At 36.7% G+C, this 23075-nt stretch overlaps 2 protein-coding genes across 2 annotated transcripts; one reads left to right on the top strand and one right to left on the bottom strand.

Moving 5' to 3' along the window:
• Positions 1-13065: 13065 nt before the first annotated feature.
• On the top strand, positions 13066-22366 carry Mtp (microsomal triacylglycerol transfer protein). The gene is made up of 6 exons (XM_083109454.1): positions 13066-13517; positions 14414-14591; positions 15350-15373; positions 15853-16040; positions 17339-17992; positions 18726-22366. The coding sequence occupies exons 2-6, from the start codon at positions 14516-14518 to the stop codon at positions 20466-20468; spliced, it is 2685 nt and encodes an 894-aa protein (XP_082965580.1). The 5' UTR covers positions 13066-13517; positions 14414-14515; the 3' UTR covers positions 20469-22366.
• On the bottom strand, positions 20577-22733 carry LOC145977449 (bone morphogenetic protein 2). Its single transcript, XM_083109459.1, has one exon. The coding sequence runs from the start codon at positions 22107-22109 to the stop codon at positions 21039-21041; it is 1071 nt and encodes a 356-aa protein (XP_082965585.1). The 5' UTR covers positions 22110-22733; the 3' UTR covers positions 20577-21038.
• Positions 22734-23075: the final 342 nt, after the last annotated feature.

Genomic DNA, 23075 nt, shown 5'->3' with positions numbered 1-23075 from the left:
TTTCGAGAAATAATAACGCGACGTAATACGAAACCATCTTACCCGCTCGAGTCTCGCCGTCCGACTACAAGGTTACCATGACAACAAGTATGTATACGCCGCAAGAAAGCGCCAGCCGAGCCGTGGACAAAAAATATTCAACACGCATAAAAAGTAAGTACGCCGAATATATTTTCCGTTCTTTTTTTCTTATATCAATCTTGATGACTATTATTATATAAGCACATTGTACATTTTTATATATCAAGTTTGAGCACGTTTTCGTCGAATTAATCTTCTAAATAATAATTGAGATTTAATTGAGATTTTCATTAAAATTACGCGATCAAAAATGAATACAATTGTTTTGTTGAAATAAAAAGAACTTAGATATTTTTTTTAATAAATAAAATATATTGCTGTACATTTATCTCATATACATATTATAAGATATTTCTTTTAAATATCACAAATTTATTTGATACATTTTACTTACCACGTAATTATAACATCAATATAGTTCCAAATATTTTTTTAAAAATCGATTTATTATCGGTGTAAAAAATAGGTTTAAATAGATTTAACGTATTATTGATATATTATGATTAAAACAACATTATTTGCACATAAGACGTTAATGTTTCCACATTATTTATATTCTTTTAAAATTCCCAGTTATAAAATGATTTATATTCTTTTAATTCTCAGCTGTAAAGTTATAATTAATGTATTGGTATTTTTTAATCCTGATAATTCCTATTTATTTAGAGTATATTTAAAACATCTTTTAACTATATCTTCTAGAAAAATATTATTTGGAGGTTTTAAAAACGTATTCATATAAATAATGTATATAAAATAATTTACAAATAATGTTATAATATTTGAGAAAAATATAATTAAATCATTACATTTTTCGATAACATGTAATCCCATTTTTTTTATTTATTCAAACTATAAAAATCTTTATATACATATACGTATGTAACTGAAAGCTTTAAAATAAAATTGTTCGTTAAAGTTAAAAGTTTATTCAAATTTAATTGGTAAATATAGTTTCGTTATATCTGTTTGTTTTTTTATATAATATTTAATTTGCAAAAATGTTTCAGTTTTTAATCGCTTATAATTCAAAAACTATCGAAAACTATTTTTCCTCATTTTTTCAAAATATCTGGAATATCTTAAATATCTTCCAAGATATTTATTTTCCGAAAAAAAAAGAGATTATATGACTTATAGTGGTTCTCTCTCTTTCTCTTACATTTTCAAAAAATTTTTTATTTTTTAATTAACATCTGTAAATTGTATTAAGCATTCCTATTAGCATTCCTATTCTAATTCACACATATGATTTTGTAAATATTGTAAAATTCCGAGTGCTTATTTCTTCACTTTTGAGGGCGATGTTGATATCCTGAATGACCGCTTTTTGCAAACAACGCGATTTTGAGCGCGTTATCTCGAGAAAGGGAGCAGAATCAGATGAAGAGAGCACCGGCATCATCGGCTCGAAGAGTAACGAGGTTTCCCCGGTTGGTTAATCCGCCGCGGATTGGATCGCGCGAAAACACGCGCACTAACGCGGTTTTCGGCGGGCTCTCGCCCTTCGCCCTTTTGCCGCCGGAAGTAGCGGAACCATTTGATGCCGGTTGACATTCCGATCGTGTATCGTTGCGCTTTCGAAAAATATATCGCGTATATATCTGCTATACGTGGTCGTCGCTCTGCAAACTTAATCGAGAAATCCCGTCCGGAAAGCTATTCTTTTAATTTGTTGAAATGCATATCTTCGATATATCATTTAATTTCTTGCTTTGCATGAAATTAATGATAAACAAAATGTTTTGTATCATCGGTAATTTTCGTTAAAATATCTCATGCATATGTCAAGTATCACATTTTATTTTCTTATTAATCTTTATATATTTTTCCGAATTTAAAAATTATTAATCTTTATGTTCTTTATTTATCTTGTGTCTTAATGCATATTTATATTGAAATATTCAAAATTAAAAAGTTTTTATTAGATAGATAATAACGTAATTAAATTTTGATAGAGAAAAGAGATTACTCCAGTTTCCACTGTTGAATAAATACATCTATATTAATAACTTCCATTAACATCTGATGTATTATGAAGCCATATCATTTTTTGAAAAATTTATATAAATTAGTGAATAGTATAATAATAATCAAATTATATTTATAATATTCATCCTTCATATATTATTATATTATTCACGATATATAGATGTATTATCTATTTATAGATAATTCCGATGGATGGCTTTTTTATGCAAATGAATAGGACGATCCTTAATGTTACATTAAGGATGGAATGGGTCGACGGCAACCGGAAATGTATCCAGGATGTTCTTTGACGCCGCCCTATCATTATCGGCCGCTTTGCCAGATTTATCGAAAGTGGTTCGGCACGTGCCAAGTAATCATTACGCCCCCATCATTAAGAGCCAGCGTGTTTGTTTTCGAATCGCATTTCCGCATTTACTCGTTTCTCGTAACTTCTACTTCAAGCATGTAATTACTCAATTACATCCTTTAATACACATGAAGCACTAATTTCAAAATATTTTTTTAAAATCGTGTTCTGTAAAACTTCGAAAATATTGTCGTAGTGTTTACATCACGTTACTTATTATTTACATTTACATTCCATTACATTATTTACATTAAAATCACAATAACTTTTTCATCTAATTTAATACATGACTTAAATTTTAGATCTGTCTGAAGCCCAGCACCGAAAATTCTCTTCTATCGACTGACACAGGTCCACATATAAGTACGTACCGACGAATGGCTTGTGCCAACTGATGAGGCGGAAGGCACCTAAAGAGATAAAGCAACGAAACGGAGGGACGAGACATAGAGGGATGCTTAAGACGGGAGGAAGTGAAACGCCAAGAGGAGTAAGGCGGGTGGTAAGAAACGTAGGATAGACGAGAGAGACGCGGGTGCGGGAAGAGGGAAGAGAGAAATCAACTTTTATTTGCCCGGAACGTCGTTAGGGGTAAGTGGAGGACCGTGAAGGGTGGCCGGACGTAATGGCGCCCTCAACCCAACCTCGACTCTTGCCTTCCGGTATCCGTAGCGTGTCTATCGTGCCTCTTTATCCCGCTCACCCGATCTCCTCCCCGCGCGTGTCCGTCCCCCTTTTTATCCTTCGATCCGTGAAGCTCCCGCATTTCTCCGTCCATCTATGGACGAGTGTTTGTCCGTTATCGAATTGGCGCTGGTCTTGGCCAAGACTTTCACCGGAAGTAAAGTGTCGCCGGACTTTGATAGATGAAGTTGTAAAATCGAAAGATTTTACGCGCGCTGTAAATTTTTAAACTTTAAATCTGCAGTACATGTTAAAATTAAATCTATTTTTTCTTACATAATATCAACAAGTATATTTATAACAAATTTTAAATTGTGTACGTATAAATTGTAAAATTTATTTACATATTGGGGCACAAGGTTTATATTACAAGGAATATTCTAATGCAAATTTTATTGAAAAACACAATGCTTGTGGTTACAATCTAATAGACCGTGGAAGAAGCGATTAATTCTCGAATGACATTGCGATAATTCCGATCCTGATTCCCGACCAGACATATTACCATCACAATGGCGCACGTCGAGTGGCACGAGAAGAAGGGTGGGCGGGACGACGGAATTGCGACGTCCGGCGTCCCGACGCCCCGAAATGCCACCACTTTTCTCATCCACGACGCCCAGTCGATTACACGTATCCCCCAAATGCATTTGACTTAACCGTATCTGCTGGCGAAATGGGCTTCGTATTTTATATTTGTTTGTGCATCTCGTATAATCTGCAAAGATTCCCAGCATCCTGTATGTCGCCAGAGAAATATAAAATTTTCAACTAATAAAGTAAAAAAAGACTTGTTTTTCACACAACAAGTGGATTCGTTTAAATGAATTCATAGAGTTTTTAAATAATTTGAATCTTTTTAAATATGATATACCTATAATATTTTAACGTTCCTGAGCAAAGAGAGAGGAGAGACAATTTTGTTATGATTTCTCAAGATACTTTAATCCGTCAAATAATAAAAACAAAAATGCTATAAATTAAATATTTCTGATAAAAGACAAAAATTCGCTTCTTACTAATAATCTTATTAACACAAAATATACGTTAAGATAAATTTAAAAAAGAAGATAGAAGTGTATTGGTGGCAATTTAGAAAATTAGGAGACGCGATGTACATTTGCATATAAACGCATTTATATTTGAGGGAAGTATAGCTTCATTCTCGCAAGCGGTAATCAATTAATCGCGATCCCTCTTCTCGACGCTATCCACGATCTTATGACCCGTAAGCTTAACACGGTAAATTTAGCGCGTTAGACACACTCGGTAAAAGCTACCGGGTTGCCGGTCGGCAGCGTCTTCCACCCGTCATCCGTATGGTCACGTGCCGTCTGCTTCGCGTGCATATACACATTTAATAGCTGTCGGGACATTATGCTCCATCGCGGGGGCTTTTGTGTATAAAATAAGACGTTCCCTTCTCTCGCGCGTCCGTGGCGGAAGAACGGGAGGAGCGAGGAGGGACGGAACTCGTTCGCAGGGGACGAGAGAGAGAGAGATGGCTCGGCAGATATTACGGCGAGTAGCTCCAACCCCAGACTTCCGTCGTGATAAATTAACAGGAGCTTACGACGCTTCGTGCCTCTTTGTCAAAGAGCGAGACCGTCGCAGAGACGCTCAATCGGCACTGATGATAATCAGCCATTGTTTCTTATCTAGGTGATTTATATCGCGGATCTCCCTCAATGTGTGAGTTTGCAGAAATTAATGCTATACCGAGTGCTTGATAATATTCTCTAATTAGTAATCTCGCATTTTTTCACCCTTTTTCTTACTCATGGACTTAATTACTACCACATTTTACTTATACATTAAAAAATACTTATATACATGTATTTGTTATAAGTATTATTGTATAAAACAGTAATAATTAAATTGTACCAGTTGTTTACAGAAGAAAAATGTGCAAAGTTTAAAAATGCATTATATAATTAAAAATAAACTAAGAGGGAAAATAATGTCCCATTTATGTCACGTAATCGCTAAATGCAATTTAATAGAAACGCATAAAAATATTTTCATTAACGTTACATAATCGTTTAGCCGAGGTGATTAGTTTCTGGACAATCTGACCGCGGGAACAATGTAAAGTAACGAGATTTCACCCGAGGGAAAACGAAAAACAGTACACCGAGCCCCGAGCAGCGAGTAACGTAAGTAAGCGGCTTCGCTCGTGTGTAACAAGCGATTATTTATTTAACGTGGGGTAAGACGTAGCCTTACCGTATACGCCCTCCGCGATACGAAATTTCAATAGACCACACGCGAGAATTCGCGGTAATATAACCTCATCAGAAAATGTAGCGGGGCGAGCCAGCCGCGCGCGAATAGATAATAATAAACGCGCGTTAATAATAAACGGGGGTTAGAGGAACGAGGGACCTGGCCTCGAATATGTGCGCCCGTGAGCATACGTGTGCGCAGTGCCCCTCTGTTAATGGGATTCTAATTCCAGCCGTTATCATTGGGTTCTTCCAGCGAGTGATTCTGTTTTAAAGGGCTTTTACGATACTTGACAAATTTAATCGTTAGTAACAATGTCATTGGTCGATGTCGATTAACGTATTAAATATTTTTTAAAGCCATATATTTGCCTCAATTATGTCTGAAGCGTTTGTCATTTAATAAAATAAAAGAAATAACCAGGCGTTTCTGGTACAATTTATAAAAATTTATCTCGTATAGCAAAATAATAATTTTTATGTAAAACAAATATTATGTTTTTATACGAATGTTAACAAATATTATTTCTTGTTTTTTAAAATTTATACTTTTCATTTATATTTTTTCCATATTTTTATCCATTAATGCTATATATATGACATAATAATCTGTGTTTAAAAACACTTTTTTAACATATCGCAGCTAAAAAATTAAACGACCGCATTGCGTTGCTTTCGCAAGAGTGTCTTACCACCAGTAACCATCAACGATCATAGTAGTGTACGGCCGCGTGTCGTATAGAGTAGTAGTGGCAACGAGGGTAACGAGAGACGGGGGCGAACTAGCACAACCCCGGAGGTCGGGCTATCATAATATAGATTAGCTCATATGGTTCCTCCCTTGTGTTAGCTCGGATCTGGCTCATAGCCTCGAGTGCTCCGGGATTCACTATTCATACACGCGACAATTAGATAGGCATTACTCCGTACACACAGTACTCCCCAGTGCGCTCGCGTGTGTGTATGTGTGTGTATGTATATGTGTGTATATGTGTGTGTATGGGGTGGCACCACGAAGCTCCGAGTTGGCTGAAACCAAGGATCGGCGGAGGAGGGGACAGTGGATAAGGGGTGCGAGGGGGGATGCGCGCGGCCTGAGTCAACCCCTAAGCCAGTGTAAACACGTTTTAATAGAGGTTCGCTCGAGCGGTTATAATAGCTTCGCGGATGTAGCGCGGCCCGGCCGCCTCTCTTTCGTTCCTCCCCTCGTTTCCTCACCCCCGTTCCACATCCCCACGAATAGTCTCCCTCCGATTCGCGGCTTCTCGTCCCCTGGTCCTTTTCCGCAAGCGCCAACGTCTCCTTAGCCGTGGCGTTTCGTCGGTTACGCCGGTTTCCTCTTGCTCTTCGATTACACACGCACTCTGCGTCTTGCGGATTTCCCGTCGTGATCCTGAAACGGGACAATCTCGTATTAACTGAGAGATGATTGGGATATTCTATTTACGTTATTGCAAACTGCTCATGTATCTACGCAATCGGAGAAGACAGTTGGATATGATGCATCGCGACTCATGATTTATATCCTTTTAGCAATAGATTTTCCAAACTTATATAAAGGATTAATTTTACATACATCACAAAGCTTTTTGTATATAGACAGTCTAAACATTTATCTACTATTTTTTTATATGTATATACATACATGTTTTGCCTGACAAAAAAATTTCGCAAAAGCTTTGATATGCAATGGTAAACATTAACGAGGTTTCTCATGATGTTTCTAAAATACAAATTCGCGTGTACGAAATTAACCCTTGAATTGGAAAAAGAAGATAATTAGATTTATATTCATTAATAATTACGCGAGAAATGATTACACACATCTATCTTTATAATGTATTAAAATTCTAATCACATGGAGATAAAAGAGCTACATATACATGTATTTTCTTTTTAAAAAAACGTGAATTTTCTGAAATTTTTATAAAACAAAGAAATCTCTCCTTTTTGACGCGCCCGACTAAAAATGACAATATTATTTTCTGTAGTCTGGTTACGGCACATATATAAGGAAATCTCAAAGATGAGTAGTTGGCGGAAGCTTTATCGACTTAAAAAGTTTTCAGAGAATGCCGCGGCAGTAACGTAAGTCGTCAACGTGTAAAGGGGCCGAATAAGAGTCGCTCATTTCGTCCTGAAACCGTTCCTTGTCGCGTAAAAAAAGGATCACGTCACAGTACAATTATGTCGGGGAAAATGAGCTTTGCATATAGGGATGGGCCGTGAATGCAGGCGACTCGAAAGAGGTCGGATGCTGCCGCGCGGCACTGGTAAAAGCTCGTATTTAGACATTTCGCCGAGACTAAAACGACTTGCCGGGAGTGTTCAAGCGGGTGTAATATACGCTCCACTTTTGAAAACAACTCGGAAGTAGTTAATCACGAAAGTTTAACCGGAGCTGTAAAATTCTTAAGAAATTGGTCGACAGCGTACTCGCCGGTAGCTCGAGAGTACCTTTAGATGGGAGTTATTCGTTGCTGGCGGAATTTCAACCTCGGCCACGTTTTGATTCGCACGATTGCGCCTCTAGTTATATTATTAACATACTGTTACTGATATTTGTATAAAAAAAAAAGAAACTTAAAATCAAGAAAAGTTAACAAACTGTCGATATATGTATGTGATTTTATAATTTACTTATAAAATTAATTACTTATCGTCTGAAAAATTAATATTGCTGATTTTATAAAAACGATATTTATAAAATCTTATAAATTTATGAAAAGCCGGAAATTCTCGAGAATATGTATGCATAATTTTAATCATCGTCCATCAAGCACCTTAATCGCTTAGACAGAAATGTAATATCTTGACTGCATTTATGTGATTATTAACGCTCATTAATGCACTTCACAGAGAAATTCCATCACATTAGTTTGATATTACATTTTCATTTGATTGCGTTTAATGTTTTGCCACCGTCAGTACAAACGTACGAAATATTCGCCATTAAAAACGATATGTGTACATTTCAGCATATAACGGATAAATTTAAATGGAATGAAGGAGTGAGATCCGCGTAAAAGTTATGCATATGAATTTTATACCACCACTATATCGGTAACATTATGTTTGAGAGAGTTAAAAATATTCCGATAGATTTTGCGCGAAAATTCATGCATATGTTAATTATAATTAAAGCGTCGCCTTTCACACACGAAAAATTCGATATTACAACAACGAGCGTCCTGTAACAAACGGCATAATTTAAACAGATATATATTTACAATAGTTATAAAAAAATTATTATTTTAAATTTTGCTTGTATATATACGTTACTATGTTATCGCGGGTTATATATAATTACAATATAATAAATAATATCATAATTACAATAATAAATAATCAATAATAAATAATATCATAATAATTATTATTATTATATTTACACGTGTGCAAATATATTAATATTGTTATTATTATTATATGAAAGATACTATTTAATCTTGTTTTTAGGCTTATTTACGGTTTTTCCAGACGCATTTCACCATTTTCGCGAGTTCGTCGCTAACCGGAAAAAGAGGCGCATTAATAGCCGCGTGTGTACGTATAGGAATGAACGACTCTTAAGTGTCGCGAGTGTGAGGGGGGCCCCATACGAGAGTCGTGGATGGGCGGGCGCCTCGGTGCGGAAGAAGAGAACCGACGTGTAGGGTGGACCGGGGAAAGGGGGGAGAAAGGCCTTCAAGTTGAATAATTCAAGCTCTCATTAGGGCGACAAAAGCACCCTGATGGATAGCTGCTCGACTCCACTGGCTGTCGTGAGTCCTCCTATCCGCTCGCGAGAGTGCGCGAACCCGCCGAAACGCGCACGCAGAAGGGTGTCCCAGAATCGTGCCTCGTCAGTTCAATCGCAGATTCAACTGCAGCTTAAGAACATTTGAATTACTTTTCCAATCGTTCGAAATGAAACGAGCGATTATTTAATATGGAAAATTAATCATAGAAAGAATTGTACATTGATCCATTTTTTAGAAATTTTTCTTGTCTCCTTTATAATTGTTGAAAACAAATGATTTAGACTTATGTCGTAATAGAAAAAAAAGTTACAATTAAAAGTACCAATCAACTCTTTTGCAGACTTTCAGATGTATTGTAAATATAATAATCACAGATATAATATTTGTGGAGTTAAAAAATATCAGAAAACTATTTTACAGCATATAAGAAAAGTAAAAAATCAAGATTTATACATATTTTTAAATTAATATTAAGCGAAATATATATATTTACCTCAGCAAATGTATCTATGAAAACTTGAGATATCGAACAACAAATTTTTCAAACATATGTGACGAATAATCTCCCAATTCTATTTCGGATCCTTAATAGAGGCCACGATTAAAACGACATGCGATGGTGTGGGTTGTATCCTGTGCAAATGCGGGTAGAGTTTTCGCGAAAAACTCCCTTCTCGTTTTTCTTCCTCTCTTTTCAGTTCGTTTTCTTCCACCCTCTCACGCCCCCTCTTGATCTTCGTCGCTACCGACGTATTCACCCTCCCGCCTTTCCTCCGCTATCCTCGCGGCGCCCTGTTTTATTTCGAATGTTCTTTCATTTCTTAAAAGGTTCTCTCGCTGATAATTAGCACAATGCGCGGCCGCATTAATTATTACCCGTGCTAATTACCCGAGGATAAATCGCTCGGCAAGGGGTGGCCGGCGAGGCGAGAGAAAGAGAGAGGGAAAGAGAGAGAGAAGGAAAGAGAGAGAGAATGAGAGAGAGAGAGAGAGAGAGAGACGGGTCGGGGCAGTGGTGGAGATGCGGGAAGGGTGCACGAGAGACTGGAAGCGGGGGAGGCCCATTACCGTTATTGCTGCAACAAACCGTCCAACAACAGCGATAAATACGAGCGAGAGGCTGGCGTTACAAATGTCTCTCTGAGTTATGATTATTTAGCGCGCTCGCGCGCGCTCTCGCTCATTCGCCCGTTCGTTGGTTCGTTCGTTTCCGCAACGGTTACTTCCGCAGGTTTGTACAGGACGTTTCAGAAGGGGAGAGTTCGATATTTATTCGCGAGAAATGATAGTATCGTTAATATTGTCATTTAAATTGAACGCGATTCTCGTTGCGTAGCCATTTCATACAGTTTTGGCGAAAGAATAAAATCATGAGAACAATTTCTTTTCTAGCAGGGAAAAACGTTTTGACATTTTGAGTATAAAATTGGTATTTTGGGGATAATTTATATTTTTTGTAATTGATATATATATATATATATATATATATATATATATATACAATATATGTATATACAATAAAAAGTATTGGGCATTTTATCTTCAATTTTAACGCGGTTCGTAAAATATAAAAATACTTGAGGCACAATGCACGGCAGTACCCCAAACAATATATATGTTAAAAAGAAATTCTGCATTTGATTAAATTAAATTATATGTTTTGTCCTGAATTATTATACATACAATTAATAATACAGTTAATAATTAATAAAATTATAAACAACTTTTATTAGCAAGCTTTTTCTCGTACTTGTCTCACAAATTAGAAACTTTTCTTACACTGATACTGTCGCGCTATTATTATTGCACCCAAAATAATGGCCATTTCTTTTGATATATCTTATATAAATGCCGCAGGTGTTGAACGAGATTTCACCATAGTATTTTACTTCTTTCTTTTCGTCATTTTTTGACACTTTTACAAAGACTTTGTTTGTTACAGGAAATGAAAAGCACCGATTATCTGGTGCTATCGATATTGGCTCGTTTATGCATATTTAAATAACTAATTAATTTGAATAACTTGTTTATTTATATATGTATTATAATATAACATGTGTAATGATAAATGGAATAATACCATATACATGGAATTCGGAAAATTGTTTATGAAATTGCAATGTATAATCGAAATAAATTTCCGATAATATCATCAACTTGTGAAACGATTATTAAACACAAATCATTTGCGAAGCAATTCAAAAGATATCATTTTACATCATTATAGATTTTTAATAATAAGATTGCATAGTGATATTTTTATAAATTATTAGTGTTTTCCTTTTATCAGAGAGATTTGTATTATTTCAACAGCAATTTCTATTCTAAAAGTTTTTATTCCAAGTTTTTATTCAAAAATTATCAACTAAAAATCCGCAAGTTTTTAAAAAGATAATTTATATTAATAAAGTTTATGTAAGTTTAGAATAACGGGTAGGCTTTTTTATATAATAATTAATAAGAGCATTTAACTTTAGTGACTTCTGAAAGACAAATAAATTATTAGCAAATCAGTCATTAGAAATTAAATAAAGAAATTGTAATAATAACTACTTATTTTTAAATTTTAATTATTATCAATATCATAATATTTTGTTGATTAAACTGATTAAAATTTTTTCCAAAATAATTAATTTAAAAATGTAATTATTATATGAGCAATTCTCATTGCCGACAAGTGTTATTTTATCGATTTGATGGAATAGCTCGCAATTCTAACAATAGTTAGCGTCATTATCTGTCTGAATTTAATTCAATTCGACTTTTTAGTTTGAAATTGAATTTCTTTTACAAAATTTTGTAAATTTAAATTAATTTTTAAGGTAAAAATTATATTAGAAATATTTAAAAAACGCTTTGTGTTATCAAAATAAGGTATTGCATTTCTTTAGGAAATACATTGTCGTGCCATCTCAAGGAATACTTTCTAAACTGGACACTCTGTATATCGACATATATCGATATCAAGAATTCTTGAATAAAAGAATTTTAAATAAGAGAAACAAATCAAAGATTCGTAAAAAATGTGATGCATGTATAAAAGAGAAATAATTATCAATATCCAATTAATAAAAAAGGCACGGTATAGTATATATTATTATTATGTATACCTACACAGCACCAAGTCGTCTAAAAGTACTACTAAAACTGGACATTTTGTTGTCACAGATATCTTTTACTGACATCGTTAAGTCGACGGAAAGATGGCTAAAAGTCGTCTCATGACCCGAATTCAGTGACTTTTTAGTCTTGTCCATATGATGACTAAAAGATAACTTGATTCATTCTATATAGATTATCGACACTCGGTAGTAGGAATACTTGAATACACGCAATAAATGGGCTATTTCTCCCATTTATCCGCCTAATTTCTAATAATCTATTTAATATTCTGAATCCCAACAAGGAATCCAGATTATTAAATAAATTATTTTAAATTCAATTTGTCAGAAATTAAACTGATAAACAGTAATGTCAGGAAAAGGATGCGGCTCACACGCATACAATCATTCTGCGTAGCACATGTATGTGGCTCTCTCTGATTGATGCGTGCGAGCAGTATCCTCTTTCTGGCATTACTGCTCGTAAAAGGCAAAAATATGCTTCAGTTTTTATATTAATTACTAATTCTTTATATACATTTCGTGATAAATATTAAATACGAGATAAGTTAAGAGTGGCTCGCCGCGTAGCGGCAAGCGAAGAAACACGTGCCACATACTATTATGTCTTTTTTATGTCATCTTTTTCGACAAAGCGAAAAGATGTCTTTATAGACATCTTTTCGTTTTGTCGAAAAGATAATTTAAAAAAGACATCTTTTCGTTATCTTTTAGTATAATGTGCTGTGTGGGAAGGATCAAATGAATGATAATATCGGCAGCGTCATTCGAGGTTCAGGGGTCACTACTGATTGATAAAAACAGCTTCCAGGGACATTCGTGGTTGTTCGCTTCGAACGAACGAGACCACCCGGATTCCATTCTGTCGTAGTAGTCGCTTTCGGTCTCACGACAGTGCGTTTCGTTAGATTCATGACGTGTATTAAGTATCCCATTCTTGTGCGTGCCATTTAGTTCAACGGTTTCGTGCTCACGAATTTGTTCGAATTATCCGTCAATTTCTGGCTTGCGTGGGAGCTATACTTTAACAAAATATTATTTTAAAGTTGCAAGCGTCAATTGTACGTCAACGTGCTTAACGACAGTTTGAAAATTTAGTTTTTAATTAATGTTTGAATTCTATCGTATTGACATTATCTAATCTTATCTCTTTATTGACAATAATTGGTATATTTTGCAATTTTGATAATGCGCTTTCATTGAAATAAGCTTTTCCGACCAACGGTAATCATGTATCTCGGAGATAGTACACGTGTCTAGGACATATTGACCTTGACATATTGGCATATTGACTAAAATCCACACACTTGTGTATTTAAAAGTAAGTAAATTTTCTTCCTTTTGATATTATTGATAATATCGAGAAAAACAATAAAGGCAAAGTCCTTTTTTCAAAACGACCTTGATGCACATACACACAACCGAACTGTAATTATATATAAAATGTAATTATATAACGAATTCGATTGAGTGCAGTAGTACGCACAGGTGCATTTAAAGGCTGTCATATACTTTACAATAGCTTAAAGAACTAAAAATAAAATAATTGATTCTATTTGTTATCGCATTTGTATTGAATAACAACAGATAATAACTTACAAACAAATTTACTTATGTATGAATCATCTTATTATCAGAATTATACTATTATAAATTACGATAGATATTGTAAATTATGATAGATAATGTAGAACATTGTAAATATACGACAGTCTTTTAATGCATTAGTACACCTACCGAATTCGCTAATAGATCTAGGATATTGGAAAATTTGGAGATTTTCCTCGTAGGTGAGGAAAAATCAATTTTTCCCCCCTTGTAAATGAAGCAAGGATAAAGGTCAAAAAGTATATTCGGCAATATAGCATTCATCAGTTCGAATCGAATAAATTAACGTCCACTCTTTTCTCAACGTCCGTTTGCATATCTCACTCTTCGCATGACAGTTGCATATTATCATGTAACTATCGCGACGCATATATTACACGTGTTGCGCACTCGCGCGCCTGTTACGATTTATATATTTCATAGCAGAGTCCAAGTTTACGGTATTGAAAAGTATTCGTCTTTTCTTCATCGAGTAGGGGGAATGAGTAAAGGATCCTGCTCCGATGGTAGAGGAATGGGTCCGCGATGGTAGGGGTGAAAGGGGAAGGGGAGTTTCTGAGTCGCGATAACGCAGGCCTGTGGCGTCTAATTATTCCTATTTACCCGCAGGGAGACGAGAGAAGGGGAGCGAACGCGGAACGGGACGGCACGTTGACGTTCGCGAAACCACTACGGCGCAGTACAGGACGAGAGCGAGGAAGCGAGGAAAGGATGGCCGGTCGTCTTCTTCGGAGCACGCCAGTCAGGATGCTCGCCGTCTGCCTGGTCTATCTTTTCACGCTCCTCGGTGAGTTATCCGCCAGTTGTTGTGGTCCCCCTATTTTTCCCTTTGCCCCACGCCCGCTTCCACCCTCTCCATATGAGATTCCCCCCCAGTTCCTCGGCATGGCATACATGGGTTTCATCGTCCCCCTGTAGCGCCCCGGCTCCCCTCTCACGTTATGCCAGACCGAAAGTCATTCATTGAAAAATACATCGTACGAGCCGGCCGGAACAAGACTACTCATTGAATACGCGCTGTTATTTCTAGTAAATTGTAGGCGTTTTCCTGTTTGTGAAATTATATAAAATAAATGACGTGCAACAATTTTTTCATTATTCATTTTTCAAGATAATGATTTTAATTGCAAAAATAATGTGTCATGTGTGGGTAATTATCTATATATATATGTTTATCTCGAACCTGTCTTTGCATATCAATATATATTAGCGATGACCTCTGCTCATTATATTAAGAGAACAGCGAGAAACTAACCATGACACCAAATATTATAAATATCATATCGAAAATCTTATATAAAAAAATTCTAAAGTCGTACATGACCTTACATGAACCTTATATATTTTAATAATCAAATCAATCCTTTCCACATTACTTTAACATGCAAAATTATTTTCTCGAAAACTAGAATCGAAATATGTTTAATAAAAAAACTTATTTCATATTTTCTATTTGTTTTTTTTTCCACAAAAAGTTATCTATTTTTATCAATCTATTTTTCACCGAGATATATATGTTTATAAAACAGAATTCTTTTCTTACAGGTTCGTACTGTCAGATGGCACCAGGTAATTGTTTTTTGAAGAATTATAATAAAAAAAGAAAAAAAAACATCCAAAGCAATATTATAAAAATTCATTGAATTATTTGAAACATTAACCGGTCGATATCTTGTCGAGACGTTAAAAAAGAATCACACGCAACGCCCATTCTTGCCCATCGTGTAACAGGGACTCCTCGTGAATTAACGGTATTCAGTGCGACGCGTGTACAGACGCACGCATACATACCATCGTGTTCGCGTGTGTCCGTACGCACACACGCACACGCGTATCCGGGATGGCGTGCGTTCTCTCCTGAATCTGTTCGGTAGTCTAGTGCGCTTGTCAGTCGACGCGCAACGCGACTCGCGATCGGTCACGTTGTCGAGCGTTTGATTCATAAGAATAGACGTACAACTACCTCACTACTATCAGCTGCCGCGTGAATCACGCGATAATTTACGCGATGAGGAGTACCTGTTGGAAATTGTGCATAATACTTGCAGCCGTAGCCAGTGCCACCAGAGGCTGGAAAATAGGAAGTGGCCACAAATACAGATTAATGAATACTCTGATCTTCAGAGAGGTCGGATCAACCGGAGCTGACGTCGGCTTTCAGCTGACCGGTGAGCTGGACATCACCGCTGTATGGCAAGATCCTAATGATCCTAATGCTTTTCTACTTAAGTTCAAGGTATGACCATTTTTCTTTAACCTGAATTTTTCGGATCTCAACGCAAGATTTATCGCCAGCGTCACATTATTATATATCTGTATAGTTCTCATTAAAATTTTCTGATCGCGTGCAAAATCGTTCTTGAAATCTTTCTATGGCTTTTTTATATAATCTTGTAAATTTTTTGCCAATCGACATATTTTATGTCAAGTTTATATTATTTTATTGTAAACTTTATATGAAAAAATTTGTGACTCATTTATTAATAAATTTTTTTATGATTTAAATTATTATTTTAAGTTATTTCTATATAGATGGGAAGAATTATCTATATAAATGATGTAATAGCATTATACATATTATGTTTCACGTATAAATACGCTATTTGTTGTAATCGTATAATTCCACAAGCAGTTTAAATATTAATATTTCAATATGCCTAGCACACATTCAATTTTTAAACTTAGATAACTCAGATAACCCCGATAATCCAATAATAATATATTTTAAAATTATCAATATATATATATATATATATATATGTATAAATTCTCATAAATATCATGCGTACATAAGTAAAGAAATGAAGTATTGTTGAAGTTGTACATCTGTTTCACACATGCTTCATACTTTTGTCTTCTTTATGTTTCTTCAGAATGAACAGATTGTATATCTGTAGTGTATCACAAAAAAGGAATCTTTTAAAGCTTTTATACCAAGATAGAATAGCTATTTTTAATCAGAGAAGTGCTGTGAAAAGCATATTGAGTTTTGATACTCAGAAAAGATTATGTCAAATGTTTGCCGGATATTGATAACCCCGCATCTAAAAGTGATAAACTATTCTTGAATACTCTTTGCGAGGAAAATTTGAAATCAAATTCATTACTAAATTAGTTATTTATAATTTGTCGGTAGTTTCAATATCGCGAAAAGATTGAAAAAAATATTTATATTTACGACTTACATACTTTTGCGAGACATTTATCACACAGAAGAAAAAATTCAAATAAATTATTGGATGGATAAATATAAAATAATTATTACGCTAAATTAATTAAATATATTACACACAAGTGATGTTGATTTAAAATAATTTGTTTATCATTTTATTTATTTGTAAACGAGAGGAAAATATTTTACGTGATGTCGATTTCGTTCACAGAGCGATTCACAAGTTTGTTTTAAATCGAATAGAAATTTCGATATAAACAATTTTCACATATTTTAATTTCCATGATCTTTCCACTCAGAATTTTTCACTCTAAACTTTGATATGATAAACACATAATATATTTACATAAATATTCTTTCAGCTGCTATCGCCGCAGTTATGGATCAAATCCCGCCGAGCTCCGGCACCAGAGGGTTTCGTGGAGCATTCATCCAAAGTGAATCAAGTCGCCGAGAAGCCCTTCTTCGTGCTCTGGCGACGCGGGGATATCCTGGCTATTTACATAGATTCAGACGACAATGCGTCATCCGCGAATCTGAAGCGCGGCCTGGCAAGTTTGTTTCAGTATCGAACACTCGACGACGAAGTGCGTCAACGTGACGCTTCCGGCATCTGCGACGTGGTCTACGTGTCCACCGGAGAGAACATCATCGAGAAAAGAAAGACTGCTTGTACGTATGATACGTTACCGCCGCCTCGACGACATCCGAATCCGGTATTCGCCGTCAAGCTCGAAAGTTATCGCAATTCCACGTACCTGCTGACGCAATCACTACTGCCGGAGCGTGTGCTCGACTATGAGGGGCATAGGATAACCTTGGCGTCCAAGTTGGACATCGGCACGAACGTTCTATCGAAAAGAATATTGGAACAGGCGCCGGAAGTCCTGAGTGCGAGCGTTGTTCAAGCGGATTCCGCAAAGCACGCAGTAATGATGCTCGAGCCCGGATACAGAGAAAGCAGTATCGAGCTACAGCCAGAGCCCGTTACATGTCCTAACACCGGATGTCCCACGGTAAAACTTATGGTCAAATATCCATGTTATCGGGCGATAAAATAGAAAAAGAGAGGACGAAATTGATTTTAATTTTAATGATATATATATATATATATTTTTTTTTAGAAGTACTTTGAAAATCGAGAACATAAAAGTAATTATTTCAATCGTAAATCACTTTAATAAATTTTTATCTAAGATATCAATCTGATATACTTTTTATTTACTTGTTAGTATAAATTTTTATCTAAGATATCAATTTAATATATTTTTTATTTACTTGTTAATATAAATTTTTCGTGATTATGAAAAGTAAATAGTTAAACTAAATAATATCGGAGAGAGGGAAAGAGAGAGAAATAGAGAGATAACTGAATAAATGGAAAAAAAGACGAACTATATTTCCAAAATTATAGATTGAGAATTTAAAATAGTTTCTAGGAAACAGTTGCTAAAAATTGTTAATAAAATAATATAGATATTAATATATTATATATAATTGACAATGCTAAAGAATGCTATTAAATAATCAAACTGAATGTGATTAAAATATCAAATATCGAACAGCATTATTTAACAGCATTTTAAGTTTTAAAAATTTTAATTCTAATCGATCTAAAGCGGTCCATCTATTATAAAATTATCCTTCATATATGTATGATAATAAGAATTATTAGAGATTATAAATAAATATTTCAATATTTTAGTGTCTTACATACTTTATCATAGATATTTATATGTCTCATTGCAGATTGAGCAGACAATCGAGGAATATCGTGAGGCGCTTACCTTTTCCGCGCTGGGTACAGCGAAATCCGCATCGGCCTTCCTCAAGCTTCTCCCTCTAGTCAGAAACGCTTTACCGGAGGAATTGCACAAGATCCTGAAAACGCCGCGCTATCGCCAGATGAAGATGCAACTGTTGGATGTGCTTGGCTCCGCATCTACGTTGCCTGCTCATCAAGCAGCCATGAAGATTCTCCGGCAGGACGAGATCGGTGATGAGACCGAGAGATATTTATGGGCTCTATCTCTCTCGCCGACGCCGAACATCGATGTCATCAAGGATATTCTCAGACGCTCCGAGGAGACGATGCAGAACGATAAGGTATCCGAGACCTATGCGCTTGCTGCGGGCGCGATGGCGCGGCATTATGGCTCAGCCGCGATAATCGAAAAGGCGAGGATTAGTCTGGAACTGGGTCTGGATACTTGTAGCGGTGAAGACTGTAAACTCAAGTTTCTTCGGGCTTTGCGAAACCTGAAGAGTCCAACGGCAATTCCCACATTGTTATCGCACGCGTTAAGCACCAATAAAGCCATCAGTGTCGCCGCTTGGCGAGCCCTGGCAGCTCTTCCTCGCGAAGCTGTGACTGACGAGTTGAGGGCCGCGGCTCACAAAGTCTTCTATCAGATCGGACCGCGAAAGGACAGCAGCGCGCGAACAATCGCGTTAGATATCATCCTCGAGAGCGATCCTTCCGAAGAAATTCTGCGTGATCTCGTAAAATATCTAAACAGCAACGACTCGGCCTATGAAGTCCGCAAGTATTTGAGTCAACGACTGGAACAAATTGCTGAAAGGAACGAGCGATTCGCCGGATACCTGGAGAATATATATATGACCGGCGGTACGACGGTTAATAATTATCACGCGCGAACGCAAAGGGGTCTCTCTACTGCCTTCACGAGGCACTTTTTGCGTTCACCCGAGACCAATGGCTCTTTGGTGACCATTCAAGAGGTAAATTCTGGTCTGCTGAAGCACGGCATTGTAGACGTCGTGCTGGAAACTAACAATCAACGGCAAGCGATGTTCTCGCTGGGATTATTCGCGGGTGGTCTTGGCAGTTTCGTCTCGAATCAGGAAGACGAAGCGGAAGCCGATGATGAAGTGGCTACTGCCGGTATGGAGATAGATCTTCTCGGCGTTGGCATCCGACCGTTCGTCTTCTTTTCTGGCCAGGGAGAGCTGATGAGCCATGTCTGGTCCGGCACGGCATCTGAGAGGACCCCTGCTTTCCAAGCTCTCGCTTCTCTCTATAGTCACAACGAATATGTGCCATTGGCATCCGGTTTTGTTGCCGAAATCGACATTCAGGGCGCCGTGAGCTTTGACTTGGCCGGCCAGATCAAACTGAGCTTATGGTCGAGAAACGCGCAGTCCTTGGTGGAAATGGATGCCGGTGTGATGGTTCACGGTGGTACCAGGATACACTCGAGTTTCGTGCAGAGTAAGGCGGATTTCTCGATGACAATGGAGCCTAAGCTCGAATTGTCCACCAACGTAGATTTCTCTGGACCACTGTCGCTGTGCATGAGGCTCAGCCAGCTGGCCACTACAGTGAAACAGCAGTTCTATAAGATCGAGAGAATAGCTGGCAGCCGGCACAGACTGAGAAAGACACGCCGGATAAAGATTCATTCACCTGGCAGGTGTTATAAACTTAATCAAAAGAACAATGAAATGTGCACGAAATTCGCATTTAGTTAACATTCTAAAGATTGTTCAGTTTTTTTAATATTAGAGAGATGATCGCGATATAAAACTGTTTTTTTACCAATTGTTTTTGTGGACCTCTTTAATGTAAGGATAGTGTAAAGATAGAATTTGATAATGTGACAGCGTTTATACATATAAGATCGATGGATAACGTTACACTTGGACTTCAATATAATGCTTGCAGTTAATTGATGTTACTCGAATGCACTCAGCGATAAAAGAAGGAAATTAATATTGCCATAATAATTTAAATATTTAATAATAATATTTCCTGATGGAAATATCATTATTTTTTTCAGGATCTCATTTTATGTGTTTAACAACTTTAAAATATAACTTATCTCTTTGATTATTTCTTTATTAACGTTATCTCTATTACTTCGCATTCCTCAACTTATTTTTATTAACATTACAAGATACAGTGCATTTATTTTCTTCGAAATCCATTATATCGAGGCTCAACGCTATTCATATTTTGTACATTCATTTCTACAAAATAAGCGTTTCGCTGTTAATAAAAAAGGAAAAAATCTCTCTTCGCATGACATACGATCTCAACCATTAACGACAACCACATTCAGAGACAACCATATCCTCATAGCCGTACTCGTAGGTTAAAGTACCACTAGCGTCCAGATAAAGTAGGCTCGTAGGTGCCAACCTGGTGGGTACGCAACAAGGTCTGCCGACAAATTTGTTACCGTTGAGATCCTCGCTAGCCTGAAGAGCACCATGTATCAACGTTTGCACTATCGCGTGCTTGGTCGGACTAAGATGATCGCCGAATGGAAAAGAACACTTGCCGGAGCATTGATAAGCCTCGTATCCGGGTGGCGCGACTACCCACTCGTCGTAGGCGATCAGAGCGAAATCCACGTACATCGGACGTCGACGGCAACTGTTCCGACGTCGTCTGCGCGGCGTTTCTTCGCCCCACTGATCCTGATCTTCCTGTTGATCTTCCGCGGATCGACGATGGCGCTGGACTTCACCGGTCTTGCTGTAATTCAACAAAAGGATCGGACTATCACCGTAAGGACGATAGGTCAGCCTACCATGAACGTGGAGTCGGACAATGCCATCATTGTTCCTGCCAGCGACGGCGGACGTGACGTCGAAGGCACGCCAAGTATCATCCCTTCTCGATCTTAAGATCTCTTCGCTTCTGTTCTTCGCCGATAGATCGTTTAATGATCGCACCCGGATTATCGCACCGGCTATTCCAAGCAACTCCGCTGCCTCCAACGTCTCGTCGATGTCGACTGACGGAATCACGAACTCTAGAATCCTGCCGCCATCGCGAAGCGGACCGGAAGTATGCACCGGCTGAATCGCACGAACGACATCGGCGTCCGGACGCCGATGGTACAGCTGTAGCATGTATCTAGACAGAGTGCCCTGATGTTTTCGACGGACGGATAGTCTTGCGTCGATCCTGTCGAAGGGAGGACGACGCGGAGTAGTCCATGACGAAGATGATGAAGACGATGATGACGGAATCGATAGATCAAAGTGGATCAAAGCTTTCGCCCGCATACTCCAACGACTAATCGATCCAGTCTTCCATAAGCAGCAGGCGAAGAACGTACCAGCGACTAGTAGCAACCAATAGTGTCCGGGCATAAGTCGCATGATAAACTTCTGATGTTCCTCGGATAGAGGCGGAATAGCGATAGATCTTAGAGAAAACCCGACGAGATATATCCAATATTGCACCTTCAATGCAAATATACTTGAAATGGTTTTGATATGTATATTTTTTTAATAAACTTGGATAAAAACTACAGGAATCGCGACACTCGTAAAAATATGAGATGTAATTACTTAACAAATATCTCACTTCACAAGATTTCCGTTTTTTTGTCAATAAAATGGAAGTATGTACACAACTTTTTTAACGTTTTGTTTTTTGTCAATTCGTCTTTCCTAGAGGAGGAACGATCGAACGATTACCGATGCCATCTCACTTTGAACTGCGGACGTCGAGTCCTTCGGAGATGAGTAGCTCGGTTGAAGGACCGCTCTCTCCAAATAACCACCAATGAAAGCTTTCGAAGTTACCGCCTGGAATCCCCTTATCAACTGCAGACTACCACTCGACCGAGCGACCCCAAATACTTACCCTGACATATGATATTCTGCACTGTGTATTAATCATACTAGTAGGTATCTTTATCGCTTCCGATAACGGCAAGAAATTATTTCGTTATCTCAAAGGACCTTTCTAGCTTTACGTCGCATTAGCACGAAGGGTGATTTTAATTTATCAAGAGCCATATATAATTATAATATTATTAACTTTAATTACACATTACATGTGCATCGTTCCTATTTTCTTTTCCGCACAAATATATATTGCTTATAAAAGTTTATAAAATTATTAAATATAAATAATTCAAAAAGATTTTAATACATGATTTGAATACAATAATTTAATTTTGAAAAGTTTAAACAAAAATTGTATATTATCGGGTGTATGTACAAAAAACTTTTTGCCTTAAAGATGCATTAACTATTAACATAATATTTCTATATTTTCTATATACAACGTAATCTATTTTCATACTATTATAAATCATATACATATATTTTTATGAC

This window comes from Camponotus vicinus, unplaced genomic scaffold, assembly GCF_025532165.1.
Source record: "Camponotus vicinus isolate PSW18456_S1 unplaced genomic scaffold, iyCamVici1.0 SCAF_9, whole genome shotgun sequence".
In the NCBI taxonomy this organism is placed as follows: Eukaryota; Metazoa; Arthropoda; class Insecta; order Hymenoptera; family Formicidae; genus Camponotus; species Camponotus vicinus.
This window is presented reverse-complemented; position numbering and strand designations above follow the sequence as displayed.

Bases quoted from the DNA above. Each gene is read 5' to 3' on its own strand.
- LOC145977449 (XM_083109459.1), bottom strand. From the start codon at position 22,109: ATGCGACTTATGCCCGGACACTATTGGTTGCTACTAGTCGCTGGTACG.
- Mtp (XM_083109454.1), top strand. From the start codon at position 14,516: ATGGCCGGTCGTCTTCTTCGGAGCACGCCAGTCAGGATGCTCGCCGTC. The intron at 14,592-15,349 runs GTGAGTTATCCG...CTTTTCTTACAG, and splicing joins CTATCTTTTCACGCTCCTCG to GTTCGTACTGTCAGATGGCA. The intron at 17,993-18,725 runs GTAAAACTTATG...GTCTCATTGCAG, and splicing joins CTAACACCGGATGTCCCACG to ATTGAGCAGACAATCGAGGA.